This window comes from Somniosus microcephalus, chromosome 18 (assembly GCF_052327205.1).
Source record: "Somniosus microcephalus isolate GS21.2 chromosome 18, FLI_Smic_1.0, whole genome shotgun sequence".
Taxonomy (NCBI): Eukaryota; Metazoa; Chordata; class Chondrichthyes; order Squaliformes; family Somniosidae; genus Somniosus; species Somniosus microcephalus.
The window spans coordinates 70,044,898-70,071,294 of NC_141004.1; the positions used below are offsets into that span (position 1 = coordinate 70,044,898).

At 45.1% G+C, this 26,397-nt stretch overlaps 1 protein-coding gene across 1 annotated transcript; it reads right to left on the reverse strand.

The window, feature by feature from the left end:
- Positions 1–666: 666 nt before the first annotated feature.
- LOC147105358 (apoptosis regulator BAX-like) lies at positions 667–24,110 on the reverse strand. Its single transcript, XM_086011650.1, has 4 exons — positions 23,885–24,110; positions 9,300–9,421; positions 5,015–5,239; positions 667–2,087 (listed from the first exon to the last, which is right to left on the reverse strand). Exons 1-4 carry the CDS (start codon positions 23,985–23,987, stop codon positions 2,073–2,075), a joined length of 465 nt encoding a protein of 154 aa, XP_085867776.1. The 5' UTR covers positions 23,988–24,110; the 3' UTR covers positions 667–2,072.
- Between the last annotated feature and the right edge of the window lie 2,287 nt (positions 24,111–26,397).

Below are 26,397 nucleotides of genomic sequence, written 5' to 3' on the forward strand. Positions count from 1 at the left end.
CATTTTTCCCATTCTCTTTAATGTGCTGTGGCTGTATATCAGGTGCAAGCACTTTTCCTCTTGTGTGAGCATGTTACCTCCCTTCACACTACGTAGCCACTTGCTCGATGTCCCTCCGCATTTTGTTATTTTCCCCAATTCCCCTTTGAGGCACTGCTGACAGAGCGAGATGACAGACTCTGCCCACACTTCTGTGCCTGTGCTCAAGGACAATGCAGTCCTTCCTGGTTCCAGTCCTTGATGTACAGCAGTCTCGGAGAGAACCATAAAACACAGTCCTTGCAACAACACCCCTGTGAGTGCAAGGTTCAATGTAAAGATGTCTACCCGGGAGTTACCATGTAGTCCTTGAACTGAAGGAAGGCATTTTACATAGAATTACCTAAAATGTACAGCACAGAAACAGACTATGCCTGTGCTCCACATGAGCCTCGTCCCACTCCTCTTCATCTAACCTTATCAGCATATCCTTCTATTCATTTCTCCCTCATGTGCTTATCTAGCTTCCCCTTAAATGCATTTATGCTATTCGTTTCAACTACTCCTTGTGGTAGCAAGTTCTGCTTTCAAACCACAATTTTGAATTGAGAAAAACTTCATACTTGAATTGTGAAAATGGGAATTGGTTTACTGTTATTTAAACAATTTAGGCACCGTGACTACAAGTAACAATTCAGCCACATTTTATTACTGCCAGCAGTGTCCAGGTTACACATTTGATTTTTAAAAAATGACTGTGCAATATAAAATCTTTAAGCCTCCGATACATTCTTGATGATTATGCCATACAAATGATTTCCAGCATGATCGTGTTGTCCTCCAATGTGCAACAAGCCATGGCCCCTTCACATTTATACATTGAATAAAGAAACATGATGAGTGGGTGCAAAAAGTGTGACAAGAACATCGTAGAAACTAAAAGCTGCGCACAGAAAGTCGAGTTGGCACCAGACTGCAGGTTCTTTATCTTAACCAGGCTTCCTCAAATAGCAATTTCTGGAGTCTGTGATGTGAGGCCTGAGGATACATGGGGACTCGGAGTCTGAGTATATGAAGGTATATATTCAGGCCCCACATTACTTTCTTGAGGTACATGGATACCTGGTTTGATGCCTGTAATAATAAATTCTCCATATACAAGAGCATTGCCACACTGGCCTTCCCCCCTGAGACAGTGGGACTGTTGTGTTAAGTTTCCAATTGACATGGCAAGTGAGATTGGTTTATAAAAACCGAAGCTTGACGTGATTTAATTCGACCATCTCTTTCCCTCTTGGCTGGCTCTGGGCCTTTCAACTGTTATATTCAAATTTTAAAAGGTTTGACTTTGGCGCTGGTTATTGATGAGTCAAAACCAAACTGATTGTGGGATTTTCTGACGTCTGGAGGAAACCAGAAGCTTGATGACTAATTCTTGCCATAAACACAATCTGACAAATTTACATCAGCTAGCTCTCAGTACCCTGAAAAAAAATCTGGCCTGTTTTGTAAATTTTTTTTTAACTTTATCAATTAGTTTTAAGAATTTGTAAGCAAATTAAACCAATTCTCTACCATAGCCCAATCCAGTCAACTGGTTCAAACACCAAACATGCTAAGTCATCCATTCAATGACTTCATGTGACTAGAAGCTAAAGGCCTGCTGCCCCATCTGTCGCTGCTCTCACTTCCCCCAGCCACTTATTTTCTTACTTTCAGTAGCTGCAGTTTAGCAGATGCTGTGACTTTCACTCTTGGGCCGCCCTCAAAATGTTCTATTTGCTCTTGTGCATGTACAGCAGGTGCATTACTGTCCCCCCAAAGGAAAGGCAGTATCACTCTTCCAAAATGGGCAATGTCCTCAGTCTCCATTGTACTACCTACCCCCCTGCCACTGCACAAAGCAAGGGGTCGTAAGCAGGAGGTTGTCAGATTGATTGGCAACCATCTTATTCTCGAGGCAGACTCCGGTGTACTGGAAGGTGGCGTGGCACTTGGAATGTGGAATGTTCTTCAGCTGAATGTCTAATTATATTTGGAATTGTTTTAATGTGATATTTTCACCAATCTGACTTCCCATCACGGGTGTGTGGTCACAAGAGATTCTCCTAAAAAAAAATACATCAAACAACCGATTAAAGACACAGACCACAAGAAATTCCAGTCAAATTTTCTAGCTAAATCTTGGATAGTCCCATATCTGTTTCTATTCTGTTCCTCCCATGACAAACAGGATTCAGCCCCATTTCCCTCTAATTGTGGAGTAGGAATTAAGTTTAACTTGCGTGCTCAGTCAGCTATGATGGTGCAACCTGCACTTCACAGGGTGTAACTTGGCCTTATCAAGGGTTGGAAATTCTATTTACTGCTAATCAGAGACGAGCCGCATGCCACTTTAGGATCGGCAGAAAGCAGAACAATTCTCCAGCACTCCACCATGTTTCAGCCTCTGTGTCTCCAAAACTTACCCTTCACCCTCCCAGGTGTTCTCAGGCCATTCCATCTCCAATTTCACCATCTCCCGAGGTGGGTTTCAGCCCCTCCATCTCTAACCCTTCATTGCATTATTCCAGATACAATCCCTAGTGCAGTCACGATGCCTGGCTCGAATTTGCTGTTCTCTGCTTATTTTGCAGAATCTACAGGACTCCAGATACTTGGAAAATCATGGACATTTACAGCAGAGCAGAGCAATCACAAACTAATCCCACTGCCCTGCTCGCTCCCCATAGCCCAGTATCAACCTAAAACTAATCCCAGTCCCGCTCGCTCCCCATAGCCCAGTATCAACCTAAAACTAATCCCAGTATCAACCTAAAACTAATCCCAGTCCCGCTCGCTCCCCATAGCCCAGTATCAACCTAAAACTAATCCCACTGCCCTGCTCGCTCCCCATAGCCCAGTATCAACCTAAAACTAATCCCAGTCCTGCTCTCTCCCCATAGCCCAGTATCAACCTAAAACTAATCCCAGTCCCGCTCGCTCCCCATAGCCCAGTATCAACCTAAAACTAATCCCAGTCCCGCTCTCTCCCCATAGCCCAGTATCAACCTAAAACTAATCCCAGTCCCGCTCTCTCCCCATAGCCCAGTATCAACCTAAAACTAATCACAGTCCTGCTCTCTCCCCATAGCCCAGTATCAACCTAAAACTAATCCCAGCCCCGCTCGCTCCCCATAGCCCAGTATCAACCTAAAACTAATCCCACTGCCCTGCTCGCTCCCCATAGCCCAGTATCAACCTAAAACTAATCCCAGTCCCGCTCTCTCCCCATAGCCCAGTATCAACCTAAAACTAATCCCAGTCCTGCTCTCTCCCCATAGCCCAGTATCAACCTAAAACTGATCCCAGTCCTGCTCGCTCCCCATAGCCCAGTATCAACCTAAAACTAATCCCAGTCCTGCTCTCTCCCCATAGCCCAGTATCAACCTAAAACTGATCCCAGTCCTGCTCGCTCCCCATAGCCCAGTATCAACCTAAAACTAATCCCAGTCCCGCTCTCTCCCCATAGCCCAGTATCAACCTAAAACTAATCCCAGTCCCACTCTCTCCCCATAGCCCAGTATCAACCTAAAACTAATCCCAGCCCCGCTCTCTCCCCATAGCCCAGTATCAACCTAAAACTGATCCCAGTCCTGCTCGCTCCCCATAGCCCAGTATCAACCTAAAACTAATCCCAGCCCCGCTCTCTCCCCATAGCCCAGTATCAACCTAAAACTAATCCCAGTCCCGCTCTCTCCCCATAGCCCAGTATCAACCTAAAACTAATCCCAGCCCCGCTCTCTCCCCATAGCCCAGTATCAATCTAAAACTAATCCCAGTCCCGCTCTCCCCATAGCCCAGTATCAACCGAAAACTAATCCCAGCCCCGCTCGCTCCCCATAGCCCAGTATCAACCTAAAACTAATCCCAGTCCCGCTCGCTCCCCATAGCCCAGTATCAATCTAATAACTAATCCCATTGCCCTGCTGTCTCCCCATAGCATTCTTGTCCAATCAGTTGGTCGAGTGAGTTCGAGAATGACTGACCCTTGGATTTCAGTGCCAATCCCTGATGCTTTTCTCCTCTAGTTCTACTCCCTCTTTCTAAAGTCACTGCCTCTTGCTGGGGTGCACTCTATAGCTGCTGGATATCTTCAGATACCTCATCCAAGCAACCATTCTTACTGTGTGAGGCCAAACACTGAGCGTCGACAGGCTAGTCAACCATGGGGCCATCACAGCTGAGCCGATCTTGTCTGCTATCCACTCACCCACTCCTGGAATGAAATCAGGAGTGAGCACCTTGTCTGACTTTTTTTCTCCCTCTGCCCTAGCCCAGGGACATTGAAGCCAATTGTAGCATCTTTTATTGCCATCTGAGTTTACCTAATGCAGCATAGACTGGGACCGCCTCGTTTATATGGCTGTTGTTACAAGCTGCCTATACTAACCAATGCATTAGTAGAACTTGTCCCCGTTTAAAAGCAGCTACACGTTAACTGGTTCTGTAACTGATGGCAGCTGTACCTTCGATTCCACCCAATAAGTCAGGACCTAGGACAACCTCAGGACGTCCCAAAGCACTTCACAGCCAATTACTTACTTTGAAGTGCAGTCACTGTTGTAGGGAAATGCAGCAGCCAATTTGCGCACAGCAAGATCACACAAACATGACTAGTTGATCTGTTTTAGTGATGTTGGCTGAGCGTTAAACATTGGTCAGGACAGCAGGAGAACTCCCCTGCTTTTATTCGAATAGTGCCATAGGATCTTTTAACGTCTTATCTGAAAGACGGCACCTCTGACAGTGCAGCGCTACCTCAGTACTGCACTGAAGTGTCGGCCTAGATTATGATTATGTGCTCAAGGCTCTGGAGCGGTACTTGAACCACTCAGCCAAAGCTGATACCCAAGTAGGTTTCTGATAAGCTAAAAGGGTCAGGCACAAAAGGAGGAAACACTTTTGTGTTTAAATTGCTTTCCTACAAAAATCCTCCCTTTAAAAAGTAACCCCCACACCAGCCTCATTGTATTGGGTTGGACACTGTACTTACCCATCCTCCTGAACGTTGAACCCAGCTCAGCAGTCTTGTATTGATGAAGTCTGCCATGGTAACCTTGACCGTAGGAAGCAGACTAGGCACTTCCTTAGCAATCTGTATTCCCAGAACGACAGCAATTCTCAGGAGGTTCATCTCGGGACCCAGCTGTTGCATGTGTGTCTGCAGTTCAGGATTGCTGCTCAATTGAGTCACCATGCCAGAAAATACTTCCAAACCCTTGAGAGAACATTAGAAATTGCTTTTAAAGAGTTATCAAAACAAACAGTGGAACTCCGCACAGCTAAATCCATCCTGGATATGACGAGATATCTATAGAGTAATTTCTTGATCATCTTTAATCAGCTATTCTATTTCTGAAAGGTAAACTCGCTTTTATCCTAACTTTTATAGTTATTTTGCCCTTTTTTTTCCTATTGCGCTGACTTGTGTTTTTGTTTTGCTTTCCCATCAAAATAAAACGTAAATTTGGAGTAAATACTCTACTAAATCATCCTTCCTGGGCAATGAGAACAGAATGGATGCACGGAAGACCATTTATACAGAGGGAGGAAATGGGGAAAGTTTCAGAAAAGAGCTCGAGAGAGAGAGAGAGAGAGAGAGAGACAGACAGGGGCCGAGGCAGCGTGCATTCTGGGAATGGGGCATGAGTAGCGTGTGTGCAAGTAAGCATCATTAGGCTGTAGAAGACTTGGGTTTTACTTGTATTGCCTGAACTGAATTTTGTTAACTTAAAATGTTCTTGTAATGTTAAATACAACATTCTTTGACAACACTGTGGTAAGCAGAGATGGAGTCCAGACTTGTTGCCATAGTAACTTGAAATGTTAATGGAGAAACAAAAGGAAGATCATTGTGTACATTCTCAAGCATTTCACACCATGATGATAGAATGGTTTCTGGGCGTGGCCGGCAGCAGACAACTCATTTATGTAAATTTCTGGTCATTCTGAAACACTGGAAAGACTCCAGCCTTTTCAGCTTTATTCAGCAATGAAGGATATGTCATTTCCCACAGTTCTAAGGGTGAATCAAATTTGGAACAGATTAACAGACCAACCCCTAAACCCACCCCCACCAACCACACACGCACTTAAGAATGGGTTCAGAGGAGTCAGTCATAACAGCACAGAAGGAGGCCATTCGGCCCATTGAGTCCGTGCCGGCTCTCTGCAGAGTAATCCAGTCAGTCCCATTCCCCTGCTCTGTCCCCGTAGCCCTGCAAGTTTCTTTCCCTCAAATGCCTATCCAGTCTCCGCTTCCACCACTTCAGTCGGCAGCGAGTTCCAGGTCCTCACCACTCGCTGCGTAAAAATGTTTTTCCTCACATCCCCCGTATCTCTTGCCCACAACCTTAAATCTGTGTCCCCTAGTCCTCTATTTATGAAGCCCAAGATCCCGTATGCTTTGCTAACCACTCTCTCAATATGTCCTGCCACCTTCAGGGACCTAGGCACATTAACTCCCAGGTCCCTCTGACCCTGCACACAGTCTTTAAAACTGTGCTATTAAGTGTATATTGCCTCTCCCTGTTCCTTCTGCCAAAATGCATCACCTCACACTTCTGTGTTAAATTCCTTCTGCCACTTGTCTGCCCATTCTGCTAGCCTTTCGATGTCCACTCTCTCACAGACACCAGCTGGAGTGAATCCAGGGAGTGTCAGTTACCTTTGAAATAGCTAGCTTTTAGCTAGACTATCAGTAGAGTTACAGCGTTGTTATTTTTTCATGAAAGAAGGAGTATCAGAAAGTGCTGGATCTCACAGAAAACTGTACTCTGTTCATTCATGTATTTTATGTAAAATAAACCAGTCTGTTGGTATGCAGTTGTGTCTCGTCTGTGCGACGAGCAACAAATTTGTGGTACAGCGTCTCTGGGAAAATCCAAATGGTACTGTTTTTCAGTCCGCCTTTTATAAAGACCAGAGAATGCACATGGTAGGACGTGCAAGATTACATTAGCCAGCATATGCGGCACGGGTTCTCTGTTAAAATCCCTGGGTCATGCTAACGTTTGACTAGATACTGGGCAGTAAAAGTGCACTCCGGACCACTGAAGCGACCAAATATGAGAGAATATCTGACTCGAAGACCTGAACATCTGTAACAATGAGGGAGGTTAATGTTCCACAGTCTACTGCACAGTGTTACAACAGACTGATCCCCTTCCTCTCGCCCACTGTACAGTGTTACAACAGACTGATCCCCTTCCTCTCGCCCACTGTACAGTGTTACAACAGACTGATCCCCTTCCTCTCGCCCACTGTACAGTGTTACAACAGACTGATCCCCTTCCTCTCGCCCACTGTACAGGGTTACAACAGACTGATCCCCTCCCCTCTCGCCCACTGTAGTGTTACAACAGACTGATCCCCTTCCTCTCGCCCACTGTACAGTGTTACAACAGACTGATCCCCTTCCTCTCGCCCACTGTACAGTGTTACAACAGACTGATCCTCTCCCCTCGCCCCCTGTACAGTGTTACAACAGACTGATCCCCTCCCCTCGCCCCCTGTAGTGTTACAACAGACTGATCCCCTCCCCTCGCCCCCTGTACAGTGTTACAACAGACTGATCCTCTCCCCTCTCGCCCACTGTACAGTGTTACAACAGACTGATCCCCTTCCTCTCGCCCACTATAGTGTTACAACAGACTGATCCTCTCCCCTCGCCCCCTGTACAATGTTACAACACTGATCCCCTTCCTCTCGCCAACTGTACAGTGTTACAACAGACTGATCCCCTTCCTCTCGCCCACTGTACAGTGTTACAACAGACTGATCCCCTTCCTCTCGCCCACTGTACAATGTTACAACAGACTGATCCCCTTCCTCTCGCCCACTGTACAATGTTACAACAGACTGATCCCCTTCCTCTCGCCCACTGTAGTGTTACAACAGACTGATCCCCTTCCTCTCGCCCACTGTACAATGTTACAACAGACTGATCCCCTTCCTCTCGCCAACTGTACAGTGTTACAACAGACTGATCCCCTTCCTCTCGCCCACTGTACAGTGTTACAACAGACTGATCCCCTTCCTCTCGCCCACTGTACAGTGTTACAACAGACTGATCCCCTTCCTCTCGCCCACTGTACAATGTTACAACAGACTGATCCCCTTCCTCTCGCCCACTGTAGTGTTACAACAGACTGATCCCCTTCCTCTCGTCCCCACTGTACAGTGTTACAACAGACTGATCCCCTTCCTCTCGCCCACTGTACAGTGTTACAACACTGATCCCCTTCCTCTCGCCCACTATACAGTGTTACAACAGACTGAACCCCTTCCTCTCGTCCCCTGTACAGTGTTACAACAGACTGATCCCCTTCCTCTCGTCCCCACTGTACAGTGTTACAACAGACTGATCCCCTTCCTCTCACCCACTGTACAGTGTTACAACAGACTGATCCCCTTCCTATCGTCCCCAGTACAGTGTTACAACAGACTGATCCTCTTGCCCGCCCCCCCCTTTCCCGGGATGGAATGAAGTAGTTAAACCCTATTATATGTAGCACAGTTTGAAAACTCAGCTCCATAATATTGAGTAAGTCCTGAAGATGATGAAATGCCACTCTCTGAGCAATAACAAATCACTTGCCCTAAGTATGGGATGAAGGAGTGATGGGGTCGTACCTCCTATAACTGCCTTACCCAGTAACAATTACACAGCATTTGTGGTACACTGTCTCTGGGAAATTCTAAATGGTCCTGTTTTTTAAAATTAAAATCTTTTAATTGCAAAGAATGAAAATACTTAAAGTAAACCATAATGTGTCAATTTTAAATGTACAAATGTAATTTCTTTTGACGGAGCATGTCCCTGGACACCACCCGCCCCCCCCCCGGAAATGCACCACCAATTTTGTGTATTCAACATCTGGATTTCCCCTTTAGGTTTTCACGTTCTTATGTTGCTTTTTCCTCCAATAAGTGAAGCAATGTCGACTACTTAATTAGTTACACAAGCTTTGCAATCTGCTTACACACATGGCAGGTTTATAATTGGGCCCATCTTGAGGTGTCAGTTTTATTAAAACTATTAGTTAGCTTTTGCGAGTTGGCCTGTATGATTTATTCATGTAGAAAGGAAGGGGAAGCAACACCAAGTTAACACTGATGAGCTGGCAGGCAGATGACCTACCAGCCCAGCAACCAAGATACTGTTGAGCTGTGATCAAACTGCAGTAATAGCTGCTTGTTCCTGTGTGTGCAAAACACATCAAAACTTGCTGCATCTACCAAGGCTCCACATGTAGCTCTAAAGATGCCCTACATACCTGATCCTTTACCAGCTCATGTAACTTTGGCTTAAGTTCCTTCATGTGTGGCTGAATCAATTCATTGTACTCATCCCCCAGCTTCCGCAGACAGCGAGCTACATTGAGGATTGCCTCATCCTCTGGAATGCAAAAACACAAAATGTGTTATAAATGAACCAGGAACACAATGAAATCCTCTCCTCACTTCTGTCCCAATAGGATGGATTTCTGGCCCAATAGAAACAACTCTGGTAATGGAATATTGGGTTTTATGGTCAGAACATTGTGTTGTTCGCTAGGGCAGGTCCTATCTTAAGTCTCACACTTGAGAGTCTTGAGCCACTTACTACAGAAGAGTAGCTGAGGTGGTTTCTTCTTGTCTTCCTCACAGTGTTTATCTTTGGAGTACCTTTGCCTGGAAGGGTTGCAACCAAGGCCAAAGAGCCCCATCTACCCTTACAATGGGATTGTGCTGGGCGGAGGGGGACACACCCGCACCCATCGGATTAAGTACCCCCACTGAACATCAATTAAATATTGAGAGCCGGTCTCCGTTTACTGGGGCCCGAACCCAACCCACTGAGCCAGTGGTCACTCCGTCCAGACACGAGCATCCCATGGGATGTCAACCCAGTATTTAGAGACCATATTCTAGTCTCCACTCGCTGGGGCTCAAACCTTTCACCACAGACCATGTCAACATTTAAGAATAGGTTAGATAGGTGGATGAAGGAAAGGGGGGGATAAAGGGATCTGGGAGCAGGTTGACACATGGGGTTCATACAATTGTCTGCCGTAAGTTCTGGGAAAACCCTGGAGAAACGTCATAAACGGTCTGTACACCAGGGATCAGTCTTGTCTCTCTCGCCTGTACCTCATCGAGCACAAGTCTGTCTTTTTGTGGCATGCTGACCAAAAGTGAAGACCATGTTCTTTAATAAAAACAGAAAAAGCTGGAGAAATTCAGCAGGTTGTGAGGCTCTTCTCTTTTTGTACTATGTTCTTTAAGGTGGGAATAGTGAGAATAAGTCATTCATCTAGTTTAACTATGTGCGGGGGGAAGAGAGTGATACGTGCTCAATATAAATTTTTTAAAAACCATTCCACCCAAGGAAAACAGATACCTGCCTCAGTGAAGCACTCCCAACTGATGTCAGCTGCTGCCCCAACTCAGCACAGTGGGGATTTAGATCGTGTACACGGGTAAACACAGTAATTGTATTAATGGGGAGCATTAGACACGGGTACACGCAGTAATTGTGTTAATGGGGAGCATGAGACACGGACACACGCAGTAATTGTATTAATGGGGAGCATTAGACACGGGTAAACACAGTAATTGTATTAATGGGGAGCATTAGACATGGGTACACACAGTAATTGTATTAATGGGGAGCATTAGACACGGGTACACGCAGTAATTGTATTAATGGGGAGCATTAGACACGGGTACACGCAGTAATTGTATTAATGGGGAGCATTAGACACGGGTACACACAGTAATTGTATTAATGGGGAGCATTAGACACGGGTACACGCAGTAATTGTATTAATGGGGAGCATTAGACACGGGTACACGCAGTAATTGTGTTAATGGGGAGCATTAGACACGGGTACACGCAGTAATTGTATTAATGGGGAGCATTAGACACGGGTACACACAGTAATTGTATTGATGGGGAGCATTAGACACGGGTACACGCAGTAATTGTATTAATGGGGAGCATTAGACACGGGTACACGCAGTAATTGTATTAATGGGGAGCATTAGACACGGGTACACGCAGTAATTGTATTAATGGGGAGCATTAGACACGGGTACACGCAGTAATTGTATTAATGGGGAGCATTAGACACGGGTACACACAGTAATTGTATTAATTAATGGGGAGCATTAGACACGGGTACATGCAGTAATTGTATTAATGGGGAGCATTAGACACAGGTACACGCAGTAATTGTATTGATGGGGAGCATTAGACACGGGTACACGCAGTAATTGTATTAATTAATGGGGAGCATTAGACACGGGTACACGCAGTAATTGTGTTAATGGGGAGCATTAGACACGGGTACACGCAGTAATTGTGTTAATGGGGAGCATTAGACACGGGTACACGCAGTAATTGTATTGATGGGGAGCATTAGACACAGGTACACGCAGTAACTGTATTAATTAATGGGGAGCATTAGACACGGGTACACGCAGTAATTGTATTAATGGGGAGCATTAGACACGGGTACACGCAGTAATTGTATTAATGGGGAGCATTAGACACGGGTACACGCAGTAATTGTATTAATGGGGAGCATTAGACACGGGTACACGCAGTAATTGTATTAATTAATGGGGAGCATTAGACACGGGTACACGCAGTAATTGTATTGATGGGGAGCATTAGACACGGGTACACGCAGTAATTGTATTGATGGGGAGCATTAGACACGGGTACACGCAGTAATTGTATTAATTAATGGGGAGCATTAGACACGGGTACACGCAGTAATTGTATTGATGGGGAGCATTAGACACAGGTACACGCAGTAATTGTATTAATGGGGAGCATTAGACACGGGTACACGCAGTAATTGTATTAATGGGGAGCATTAGACACGGGTACACGCAGTAATTGTATTGATGGGGAGAATTAGACACAGGTACACGCAGTAATTGTATTAATGGGGAGCATTAGACACGGGTACACGCAGTAATTGTATTGATGGGGAGCATTAGACACGGGTACACGCAGTAATTGTATTAATTAATGGGGAGCATTAGACACGGGTACACACAGTAATTGTATTAATGGGGAGCATTAGACACGGGTACACGCAGTAATTGTATTGATGGGGAGCATTAGACACGGGTACACGCAGTAATTGTATTAATGGGGAGCATTAGACACGGGTACACGCAGTAATTGTATTAATGGGGAGCATTAGACACGGGTACACACAGTAATTGTATTAATGGGGAGCATTAGACACGGGTACACGCAGTAATTGTATTGATGGGGAGCATTAGACACGGGTACACGCAGTAATTGTATTAATGGGGAGCATTAGACACGGGTACACGCAGTAATTGTATTAATGGGGAGCATTAGACACGGGTACACGCAGTAATTGTATTAATGGGGAGCATTAGACACGGGTACACGCAGTAATTGTATTGATGGGGAGCATTAGACACGGGTACACGCAGTAATTGTATTAATGGGGAGCATTAGACACGGGTACACGCAGTAATTGTATTAATGGGGAGCATTAGATACGGGTACACGCAGTAATTGTATTAATGGGGAGCATTAGACACGGGTACACGCAGTAATTGTATTGATGGGGAGCATTAGACACGGGTACACGCAGTAATTGTATACATGGGGAGCATTAGACACGGGTACACGCAGTAATTGTATTAATGGGGAGCATTAGACACGGGTACACGCAGTAATTGTATTAATGGGGAGCATTAGACACGGGTACACGCAGTAATTGTATTAATGGGGAGCATTAGACACGGGTACACGCAGTAATTGTATTAATGGGGAGCATTAGACACGGGTACACGCAGTAATTGTATTAATGGGGAGAATTAGACACGGGTACACGCAGTAATTGTATTAATGGGGAGCATTAGACACGGGTACACGCAGTAATTGTATTAATGGGGAGAATTAGACACGGGTACACGCAGTAATTGTATTAATGGGGAGCATTAGACACGGGTACACGCAGTAATTGTATTAATGGGGAGCATTAGACACGGGTACACACAGTAATTGTATTAATGGGGAGCATTAGACACGGGTACATGCAGTAATTGTATTAATGGGGAGCATTAGACACGGGTACACGCAGTAATTGTATTAATGGGGAGCATTAGACACGGGTACACACAGTAATTGTATTAATGGGGAGCATTAGACACGGGTACACACAGTAATTGTATTAATGGGGAGCATTAGACACGGGTACATGCAGTAATTGTATTAATGGGGAGCATTAGACACGGGTACACACAGTAATTGTATTGATGGGGAGCATTAGACACGGGTACACACAGTAATTGCGTTAATGGGGAGCATTAGACACGGGTACACGCAGTAATTGTGTTAATGGGGAGCATTAGACACGGGTACACGCAGTAATTGTATTAATGGGGAGCATTAGACACGGGTACACACAGTAATTGTGTTAATGGGGAGCATTAGACACGGGTACACACAGTAATTGTGTTAATGGGGAGCATTAGACACGGGTACACGCAGTAATTGTATTAATGGGGAGCATTAGACACGGGTACACACAGTAATTGTGTTAATGGGGAGCATTAGACACGGGTACACGCAGTAATTGTATTAATGGGGAGCATTAGACACGGGTACACACAGTAATTGTATTAATGGGGAGCATTAGACACGGGTACACGCAGTAATTGTATTAATTAATGGGGAGCATTAGACACGGGTACACACAGTAATTGTATTAATGGGGAGCATTAGACACAGGTACACGCAGTAATTGTATTAATTAATGGGGAGCATTAGACACGGGTACACGCAGTAATTGTATTAATTAATGGGGAGCATTAGACACGGGTACACGCAGTAATTGTATTAATTAATGGGGAGCATTAGACACGGGTACACGCAGTAATTGTATTAATGGGGAGCATTAGACACGGGTACACACAGTAATTGTATTAATGGGGAGCATTAGACACGGGTACACACAGTAATTGTATTAATGGGGAGCATTAGACACGGGTACACACAGTAATTGTATTAATGGGGAGCATTAGACACGGGTACACACAGTAATTGTATTAATTAATGGGGAGCATTAGACACGGGTACACGCAGTAATTGTATTAATTAATGGGGAGCATTAGACACGGGTACACGCAGTAATTGTATTAATGGGGAGCATTAGACACGGGTACACAGTAATTGTATTAATGGGGAGCATTAGACACAGGTACACACAGTAATTGTATTAATGGGGAGCATTAGACACAGGTACACACAGTAATTGTATTAATGGGGAGCATTAGACACGGGTACACACAGTAATTGTATTAATGGGGAGCATTAGACACGGGTACACGCAGTAATTGTATTAATTAATGGGGAGCATTAGACACGGGTACACGCAGTAATTGTATTAATGGGGAGCATTAGACACGGGTACACAGTAATTGTATTAATTAATGGGGAGCATTAGACACGGGTACACGCAGTAATTGTATTAATGGGGAGCATTAGACACGGGTACACGCAGTAATTGTATTAATTAATGGGGAGCATTAGACACGGGTACACGCAGTAATTGTATTAATGGGGAGCATTAGACACGGGTACACGCAGTAATTGTATTAATGGGGAGCATTAGACACAGGTACACGCAGTAATTGTATTAATTAATGGGGAGCATTAGACACAGGTACACGCAGTAATTGTATTAATGGGGAGCATTAGACACAGGTACACGCAGTAATTGTATACATGGGGAGCATTAGACACGGGTACACGCAGTAATTGTATTAATGGGGAGCATTAGACACGGGTACACGCAGTAATTGTATTAATTAATGGGGAGCATTAGACACGGGTACATGCAGTAATTGTATTAATGGGGAGCATTAGACACGGGTACACACAGTAATTGTATTAATGGGGAGCATTAGACACGGGTACACGCAGTAATTGTATTAATGGGGAGCATTAGACACGGGTACACGCAGTAATTGTATTAATGGGGAGCATTAGACACGGGTACACGCAGTAATTGTATTAATGGGGAGCATTAGACACAGGTACACGCAGTAATTGTATTAATTAATGGGGAGCATTAGACACGGGTACACGCAGTAATTGTATTAATGGGGAGCATTAGACACGGGTACACGCAGTAATTGTATTAATGGGGAGCATTAGACACGGGTACACGCAGTAATTGTATTAATGGGGAGCATTAGACACGGGTACACGCAGTAATTGTATTAATGGGGAGCATTAGACACGGGTACATGCAGTAATTGTATTAATTAATGGGGAGCATTAGACACAGGTACACACAGTAATTGTATTAATGGGGAGCATTAGACACAGGTACACACAGTAATTGTATTAATGGGGAGCATTAGACACGGGTACACAGTAATTGTATACATGGGGAGCATTAGACACAGGTACACGCAGTAATTGTATACATGGGGAGCATTAGACACGGGTACACGCAGTAATTGTATACATGGGGAGCATTAGACACGGGTACACACAGTAATTATATTAATGGGGAGCATTAGACACGGGTACACGCAGTAATTGTATTAATTAATGGGGAGCATTAGACACGGGTACACGCAGTAATTGTATTAATGGGGAGCATTAGACACAGGTACACGCAGTAATTGTATACATGGGGAGCATTAGACACGGGTACACACAGTAATTGTATTAATGGGGAGCATTAGACACGGGTACACAGTAATTGTATACATGGGGAGCATTAGACACGGGTACACACAGTAATTGTATTAATGGGGAGCATTAGACACAGGTACACACAGTAATTGTATACATGGGGAGCATTAGACACAGGTACACACAGTAATTGTATTAATGGGGAGCATTAGACACGGGTACATGCAGTAATTGTATTAATGGGGAGCATTAGACACGGGTACACGCAGTAATTGTATTGATGGGGAGCATTAGACACGGGTACATGCAGTAATTGTATTAATGGGGAGCATTAGACACGGGTACACGCAGTAATTGTATTAATGGGGAGCATTAGACACGGGTACACACAGTAATTGTATACATGGGGAGCATTAGACACAGGTACACACAGTAATTGTATTAATGGGGAGCATTAGACACGGGTACATGCAGTAATTGTATTAATGGGGAGCATTAGACACGGGTACACGCAGTAATTGTATTGATGGGGAGCATTAGACACGGGTACATGCAGTAATTGTATTAATGGGGAGCATTAGACACGGGTACACACAGTAATTGTATACATGGGGAGCATTAGACACAGGTACACACAGTAATTGTATTAATGGGGAGCATTAGACACGGGTACACGCAGTAATTGTATTAATGGGGAGCATTAGACACGGGTACACGCAGTAATTGTATTAATGGGGAGCATTAGACACGGGTACACGCAGTAATTGTATTAATGGGGAGCATTAGACACGGGTACACAGTAATTGTATTAATGGGGAGCATTAGACACGGGTACATGCAGTAATTGTATTAATGGGGAGCATTAGACACGGGTACACGCAGTAATTGTATTAATTAATGGGGAGCATTAGACACGGGTACACACAGTAATTGTATTAATTAATGGGGAGCATTAGACACGGGTACACACAGTAATTGTATTAATGGGGAGCATTAGACACGGGTACACGCAGTAATTGTATTAATGGGGAGCATTAGACACGGGTACACGCAGTAATTGTATTGATGGGGAGCATTAGACACGGGTACACGCAGTAATTGTATTAATTAATGGGGAGCATTAGACACAGGTACACGCAGTAATTGTATTAATGGGGAGCATTAGACACGGGTACATGCAGTAATTGTATTAATGGGGAGCATTAGACACGGGTACATGCAGTAATTGTATTAATGGGGAGCATTAGACACGGGTACACACAGTAATTGTATTAATGGGGAGCATTAGACACGGGTACACGCAGTAATTGTATTAATGGGGAGCATTAGACACGGGTACACGCAGTAATTGTATTAATGGGGAGCATTAGACACGGGTACATGCAGTAATTGTATTAATGGGGAGCATTAGACACGGGTACACGCAGTAATTGTATTGATGGGGAGCATTAGACACGGGTACACGCAGTAATTGTATTAATGGGGAGCATTAGACACGGGTACACGCAGTAATTGTATTAATGGGGAGCATTAGACACGGGTACACGCAGTAATTGTATTGATGGGGAGCATTAGACACGGGTACACGCAGTAATTGTATTGATGGGGAGCATTAGACACGGGTACACGCAGTAATTGTATTAATTAATGGGGAGCATTAGACACGGGTACATGCAGTAATTGTATTAATGGGGAGCATTAGACACAGGTACACGCAGTAATTGTATTAATGGGGAGCATTAGACACGGGTACATGCAGTAATTGTATTGATGGGGAGCATTAGACACGGGTACACGCAGTAATTGTATTAATGGGGAGGATTAGACACGGGTACACGCAGTAATTGTATTAATGGGGAGCATTAGACACGGGTACACGCAGTAATTGTATTAATGGGGAGCATTAGACACGGGTACACGCAGTAATTGTATTAATTAATGGGGAGCATTAGACACGGGTACACGCAGTAATTGTATTAATGGGGAGCATTAGACACGGGTACACGCAGTAATTGTATTAATGGGGAGCATTAGACACGGGTACACAGTAATTGTATTAATGGGGAGCATTAGACACGGGTACACGCAGTAATTGTATTAATGGGGAGCATTAGACACGGGTACACAGTAATTGTATTAATGGGGAGCATTAGACACGGGTACACGCAGTAATTGTATTAATGGGGAGCATTAGACACGGGTACACGCAGTAATTGTATTAATGGGGAGCATTAGACACGGGTACACAGTAATTGTATTAATGGGGAGCATTAGACACGGGTACACGCAGTAATTGTATTAATGGGGAGCATTAGACACGGGTACACGCAGTAATTGTATTAATGGGGAGCATTAGACACGGGTACACGCAGTAATTGTATTAATGGGGAGCATTAGACACGGGTACACGCAGTAATTGTATTAATGGGGAGCATTAGACACGGGTACACGCAGTAATTGTATTAATGGGGAGAATTAGACACGGGTACACGCAGTAATTGTATTAATGGGGAGCATTAGACACGGGTACACGCAGTAATTGTATTAATGGGGAGCATTAGACACGGGTACACACAGTAATTGTATTAATGGGGAGCATTAGACACGGGTACACGCAGTAATTGTATTAATGGGGAGCATTAGACACGGGTACACGCAGTAATTGTATTAATGGGGAGCATTAGACACGGGTACACGCAGTAATTGTATTAATGGGGAGCATTAGACACGGGTACACGCAGTAATTGTATTAATGGGGAGCATTAGACACGGGTACACGCAGTAATTGTATTAATGGGGAGCATTAGACACAGGTACACGCAGTAATTGTATACATGGGGAGCATTAGACACGGGTACACGCAGTAATTGTATTAATGGGGAGCATTAGACACGGGTACACGCAGTAATTGTATTAATGGGGAGCATTAGACACGGGTACACGCAGTAATTGTATTAATGGGGAGCATTAGACACGGGTACACGCAGTAATTGTATTAATGGGGAGCATTAGACACGGGTACACGCAGTAATTGTATTAATGGGGAGCATTAGACACGGGTACACACAGTAATTGTATTAATGGGGAGCATTAGACACGGGTACACAGTAATTGTATTAATGGGGAGCATTAGACACGGGTACACGCAGTAATTATATTAATGGGGAGCATTAGACACGGGTACACAGTAATTGTATTAATGGGGAGCATTAGACACGGGTACACGCAGTAATTGTATTAATGGGGAGCATTAGACACGGGTACACGCAGTAATTGTATTAATGGGGAGCATTAGACACGGGTACACGCAGTAATTGTATTAATGGGGAGCATTAGACACGGGTACACGCAGTAATTGTATTAATGGGGAGCATTAGACACGGGTACACGCAGTAATTGTATTGATGGGGAGCATTAGACACGGGTACACACAGTAATTGTATTAATGGGGAGCATTAGACACGGGTACACGCAGTAATTGTATTAATGGGGAGCATTAGACACGGGTACACACAGTAATTGTATTAATGGGGAGCATTAGACACGGGTACACGCAGTAATTGTATTAATGGGGAGCATTAGACACGGGTACACGCAGTAATTGTATTAATGGGGAGCATTAGACACGGGTACACGCAGTAATTGTATTGATGGGGAGCATTAGACACGGGTACACACAGTAATTGTATTAATGGGGAGCATTAGACACAGGTACACGCAGTAATTGTATTAATGGGGAGCATTAGACACGGGTACACGCAGTAATTGTATTAATGGGGAGCATTAGACACGGGTACACGCAGTAATTGTATTAATGGGGAGCATTAGACACAGGTACACGCAGTAATTGTATTAATGGGGAGCATTAGACACGGGTACACACAGTAATTGTATTAATGGGGAGCATTAGACACGGGTACACACAGTAATTGTATTAATGGGGAGCATTAGACACGGGTACACGCAGTAATTGTATTAATGGGGAGCATTAGACACAGGTACACACAGTAATTGTATTAATGGGGAGCATTAGACACGGGTACACACAGTAATTGTATTAATGGGGAGCATTAGACACGGGTACACGCAGTAATTGTATTAATGGGGAGCATTAGACACGGGTACACGCAGTAATTGTATTAATGGGGAGCATTAGACACGGGTACACGCAGTAATTGTATTAATGGGGAGCATTAGACACGGGTACACGCAGTAATTGTATTAATGGGGAGCATTAGACACGGGTACACGCAGTAATTGTATTAATGGGGAGCATTAGACACGGGTACACGCAGTAATTGTATTAATGGGGAGCATTAGACACGGGTACACACAGTAATTGTATTAATGGGGAGCATTAGACACGGGTACACGCAGTAATTGTATTAATGGGGAGCATTAGACACGGGTACACGCAGTAATTGTATTAATGGGGAGCATTAGACACGGGTACACGCAGTAATTGTATTAATGGGGAGCATTAGACACAGGTACACACAGTAATTGTATTAATGGGGAGCATTAGACACGGGTACACGCAGTAATTGTATTAATGGGGAGCATTAGACACGGGTACACGCAGTAATTGTATTAATGGGGAGCATTAGACACGGGTACACGCAGTAATTGTATTAATGGGGAGCATTAGACACGGGTACACGCAGTAATTGTATTGATGGGGAGCATTAGACACGGGTACACGCAGTAATTGTATTGATGGGGAGCATTAGACACGGGTACACGCAGTAATTGTATTGATGGGGAGCATTAGACACGGGTACACGCAGTAATTGTATTAATGGGGAGCATTAGACACGGGTACACGCAGTAATTGTATTAATGGGGAGCATTAGACACGGGTACACACAGTAATTGTATTAATGGGGAGCATTAGACACGGGTACACACAGTAATTGTATTAATGGGGAGCATTAGACACGGGTACACGCAGTAATTGTATTAATGGGGAGCATTAGACACGGGTACACGCAGTAATTGTATTAATGGGGAGCATTAGACACGGGTACACGCAGTAATTGTATTAATGGGGAGCATTAGACACGGGTACATGCAGTAATTGTATTAATGGGGAGCATTAGACACGGGTACACGCAGTAATTGTATTAATGGGGAGCATTAGACACGGGTACACGCAGTAATTGTATTAATGGGGAGCATTAGACACGGGTACACGCAGTAATTGTATTAATGGGGAGCATTAGACACGGGTACACGCAGTAATTGTATTAATGGGGAGCATTAGACACGGGTACACGCAGTAATTGTATTAATGGGGAGCATTAGACACGGGTACACGCAGTAATTGTATTAATGGGGAGCATTAGACACGGGTACACGCAGTAATTGTATTAATGGGGAGCATTAGACACGGGTACACGCAGTAATTGTATTAATGGGGAGCAGTAGACACGGGTACACGCAGTAATTGTATTAATGGGGAGCATTAGACACAGGTACACACAGTAATTGTATTAATGGGGAGCATTAGACACGGGTACACGCAGTAATTGTATTAATGGGGAGCATTAGACACGGGTACACGCAGTAATTGTATTAATGGGGAGCATTAGACACAGGTACACGCAGTAATTGTATTAATGGGGAGCATTAGACACGGGTACACACAGTAATTGTATTAATGGGGAGCATTAGACACGGGTACACGCAGTAATTGTATTAATGGGGAGCATTAGACACAGGTACACACAGTAATTGTATTAATGGGGAGCATTAGACACGGGTACACGCAGTAATTGTATTGATGGGGAGCATTAGACACGGGTACACGCAGTAATTGTATTAATGGGAGCATTAGACACGGGTACACGCAGTAATTGTATTAATTAATGGGGAGCATTAGACACGGGTACACGCAGTAATTGTATTAATGGGGAGCATTAGACACAGGTACACACAGTAATTGTATTAATGGGGAGCATTAGACACGGGTACACGCAGTAATTGTATTAATGGGGAGCATTAGACACGGGTACATGCAGTAATTGTATTAATGGGGAGCATTAGACACAGGTACACACAGTAATTGTATTAATGGGGAGCATTAGACATGGGTACACGCAGTAATTGTATTAATGGGGAGCATTAGACACGGGTACATGCAGTAATTGTATTAATGGGGAGCATTAGACACAGGTACACACAGTAATTGTATTAATGGGGAGCATTAGACATGGGTACACGCAGTAATTGTATTAATGGGGAGCATTAGACACGGGTACACACAGTAATTGTATTAATGGGGAGCATTAGACACGGGTACACGCAGTAATTGTATTAATGGGGAGCATTAGACACGGGTACACGCAGTAATTGTATTAATGGGGAGCATTAGACACGGGTACACGCAGTAATTATATTAATGGGGAGCATTAGACACAGGTACACGCAGTAATTGTATTAATGGGGAGCATTAGACACGGGTACACGCAGTAATTATATTAATGGGGAGCATTAGACACGGGTACACGCAGTAATTATATTAATGGGGAGCATTAGACACGGGTACACGCAGTAATTGTATACATGGGCGCCTGTGCACTGTACCATGTGCATACTGTCCCCATGTTCCTTGTGTAGTCAATCATGAATTATATTAAGTGCACCTTTTGATCATTTTGTCCTAACAAGATGATTTTTTTAATACTTTTTTTTTAACTATTTCAAAATTAATTCTGAGTAGTGATATCACATTATATTCGAATGCCTTAAAAAGTAATTTCTGTCTGTTTCCAACAATCTCTGTAAAAGGCCCTGGTGCCCAAATCAAGCTCTTTCTCATAAAATGCTGCCTTGTAAATCTTGTGTCTTTCCCACAAAGTGGTGTTACCCAAGATGATCTTTCCACTGCTATGCATGACCACCTCAGTCACTCCTCATCTCTCACTCTTGTATCTTATATTCTTATTAGATTTTTGGACTCTTAAGGGCAAATAAGGATATTGGGATCGGGCGGGAAAGTGGAGTTCAAGTCGAAGATCAGCCTTGATCTTACAGAATGGCGGAGCAGGCTCGTGGGGCCGTATGGCCTACTCCTATTTCTTATGTATCCTTTCCATTCCACCTCAAATCCCTTGTAATTTCCGGCTCCAGATTGATATACAATGTATTTCTGGTTTGTGTGTGAATGGATGAAGAGGAAAGCCAGACACTGGATGCCCAGACTTCGATCTCCAAAATAATTGCCAGGCAACCAAGCCCAAAACCAGACTGCCCATTTTGAAAGCAGGTGGGTCGGCACTTGACGGGGGATTTCATCCATTCAGCTGATTCACCAAAAGGGGTCCTGGAGATTTTAAGATCTCAACTAGGCTCGTCCCATGCAGAAATAGAATCCATAGAAGCAGATAGATTGAAGGAAAATGGCAGGGTGAGTAAGAAGAATATAGACTCTCGCAGGGCTGTCAGCGTCACCGAGACACAGGAATTTGAGTCCTTTAATCCGATATCTAAATGCGCGAAGCATTCGCAACAAAATAGATGAATTAATAGCGCAGATAAAAATCAACATGTTAGATCTAATAACCATAACGGAGACGAGGTTGCAAAGTGGCCAAGGTTGGGAACTAAATATTTCAGGATACTTAACTTTTAGAAGAGATAGGCAAAATGGAAAAGGAGGAGGGGTAGCCCTGATAATAAAGGATGGGATAAAGACAGTCGAGAGAAAGGATCTTAGCTCCGAAAATCAAGAAGTAGAATCAGTTTGCGTGGAGCTAAAAAACAGCAAGGGGCAGAAAACATTGGTGGGAGTTGTTTATAGGCCACCAAACAGTAATTGTAATGTAGGGCAGAGTATAAATCAGGAAATTAGAAGCGCATGTAACAATGGTAGTACAGTAATCATGGGGGACTTTAATCTACATATAGACTGGGCAAACCAAATTTGCATTCATAGACGCTCCCCGAGCGGGAGGTTTGGAGACGCTCCCTATTATGGGGAGGTTTGGAGACCCCGAGCGAGCGAGCGAGCGGCGGGGGTGGGCGGTTTGGAGACGCTCCTCAGGCCCAGACTCACCCAAAGGGAAAAGCAGCGAGAGGGCGCCGGCCGGGAACCTCCAGCAGGAGGTTCACCAGCGATGCGACCCGACCCCGGGGCCCCGTCGCTCCCCGCCTCGGCCCTCAGGCCGCCAGTACCTGAGGTGGTGCCGTCGGTCTCCAGCGAGTTTTGCGAATCATCCTCCTCGTCCTCGAACAGCCACTCCACAATAGCCACGGTCTTCTCCTTCAGGTTCCGCATGGTGTAGGCTGAAGCTGGAGCCTCACTTGCCGAGAGCCGCTCTCTGCACCGCGCCCTCCCAGCACAACTGAAACCTCCACCGCCTTCCCGGAACTCGACGTCAGGCCGCACCCCGGCTGAGCCTTTAGGCACCGGTCAAAGCCCGCCCACTAACAGGGCCCCGGGTCTCCACACTGCCCGGGGTCAGGGGGGTCTCCACACTGCCCGGGGTCAGGGGTCTCCACACTGCCCGGGGTCTCCACACTGTCCGGGGTCAGGGGTCTCTGCATTACTTGGGGTCAGGGGTCTCTGCATTACCTGGGGTCAGGGGTCTCCACACTGCCCGGGGTCAGGGGACTCCACACTGCCTGGGGTCAGGGGTCTCCACATCACCCGGGGTCAGGGGTCTCCACATCACCTGGGGTCAGGGGTCTCCACATCTCCCGGGGTCAGGGGTCTCCACATCTCCCGGGGTCAGGGGTCTCCACATCGTCAGGGGTCTCCACATCTCCCGAGGTCAGGGGTCTCCACATCACCCGGGGTCAGTGGTCTCCACATCTCCCGGGGTCAGGAGTCTCCACATCTCCCGGGGTCAGGGGTCTCCGCATCTCCTGGGGTCAGGGGTCTCCACATCTCCCGGGGTCAGGAGTCTCCACATCTCCTGGGGCCTCCACATTACCTGGGGTCAGGGGTCTCCGCATCTCCCGGGGTCAGGGGTCTCCACATCGCCTGGGGTCTCTGCACTTCCTGGGGTCTTGGATCTCCACACCCCCAACACATTATCTGGGGTCTGCATAGACTCTCAGCCCAGGGTCTGGGGTCGGCACACCTACTGTATACCAACTGAGGAGTCACATTCAGGACTATCAAGCTGGGAGGGTGAATTTCTCTGGCTCCAATATGTAATCATACATCAAATGTGTTTAGATACGAGACCTTAAGCAACAAATCTAGAATTGCCACACTCCTTCCAAATGCTGCCCTTCTCCCTCCCAGCACCCCCACGTTAAAAAAAATCGATATAAATGCAAGTTTTTGTTGTTCCCACCAGGCAACATTGATCCCGATTCAAGGAAGCCACATTGTCAGGTACAAACTGCATCTGGGGTGAGCAGTAAGGAGAACATCAGTGACTGGAGCACAGTGAGTTCCTGGTCAGAGCCTTTGGGGCAGCATAACAAACAGCTGGTTGAAGACACAGAATAGGCAGCTTCTCGTCAGGGTGACTGCACATGCCCGTCAGTTTAACATCAGTGGTGGGTAAAGTTTTAGAAACAATAGTCAAGGAAAAAATTAACGGGCACTTGGAGAGGTTTAAGCTAATTAAGGAGAGCCAACACTGATTTGTAAAAGACAGATCATGTTTGACGAATCTAATTGAATTTTTTGATGAAGTAACAGAGAGGATTGATGAAGGGAATGCAATGGATGTTTTCTACATGGATTTTCGGAAGGCATTTGACAAAGTACCACATAGAAGGCTGGTTAATAAAATTGAGGCTCATGGAATAGGTGGGTCAGTGGCAGCTTGAATAAGGAATTGGCTTAAGGACAGAAAACAGCGAGTTGTGGTAAATGGCTGCTTTTCAGACTGGAGGATGGTAGACAATGGTGTTCCTCAAGGGTCAGTGCTGGGGCCACTGCTTTTTTTGATATATATAAATGACCTGGATATTAGAATACAGAATAGAATTTCTAAATTTGCCGATGACACCAAACTTGGAGCTGTGGCAAACAGTGAGGATGATACCAATTGACTACAACAGGACATAGAAAGGCTAGCAGAATGGGCAGACAAGTGGCAGATGGAATTTAATACAGAGAAGTGTGAGGTGATGCATTTTGGCAGAAGGAACAGGGAGAGGCAATATACACTTAATGGCACTGTTTTAAAGAGTGTGCAGGGACAGAGGGACCTGGGAGTTAATGTGTATAGGTCCCTGAAGGTGGCAGGACATATTGAGAGAGTGGTTAGCAAAGCATATGGGATCTTGGGCTTCATAAATAGAGGTATTGAGTACAAAAGTAGAGAAGTTATGCTGAACCTTTATAAAGCGCTGGTTAGTACACAAGTGGAGTATCAAACCCAGCACTAAGCTCATGGTCTACAGAGCAGCAGTGATACCCGCCCTGCTGTATGCCTCAGAGACATGGACCATGTACAGCAGGCACCTCAAAGCACTGGAGAGGTACCACCAACGCTGCCTCCGCAAGATCCTGCAAATCCATTGGCAGGATAGGCGCACCAACGTCAGTGTTCTTGCTCAGGCCAACATCCCCAGCATCGAAGCTTTGACCACGCTCAATCAGCTCTGATGGACGGGTCACATTGTCCGCATGCCCGATACGAGGCTCCCAAAACAAGCGCTCTACTCGGAGCTCTGGCACGGCAAGAGAGCCCCAGGTGGGCAGAGGAAACGCTTCAAGGACA

What these genes read in the sequence shown, in the direction of transcription:
- LOC147105358 (XM_086011650.1), bottom strand. Translation starts at nt 23,987, where the DNA reads ATGCGGAACCTGAAGGAGAAGACCGTGGCTATTGTGGAGTGGCTGTTC. An exon ending in GACCGACGGCACCACCTCAG is followed by an intron (nt 9,422 to 23,884) that starts GTACTGGCGGCC and finishes TTTGCATTCCAG; the next exon opens with AGGATGAGGCAATCCTCAAT. An exon ending in ATGAGCTGGTAAAGGATCAG is followed by an intron (nt 5,240 to 9,299) that starts GTATGTAGGGCA and finishes TGTTCTCTCAAG; the next exon opens with GGTTTGGAAGTATTTTCTGG.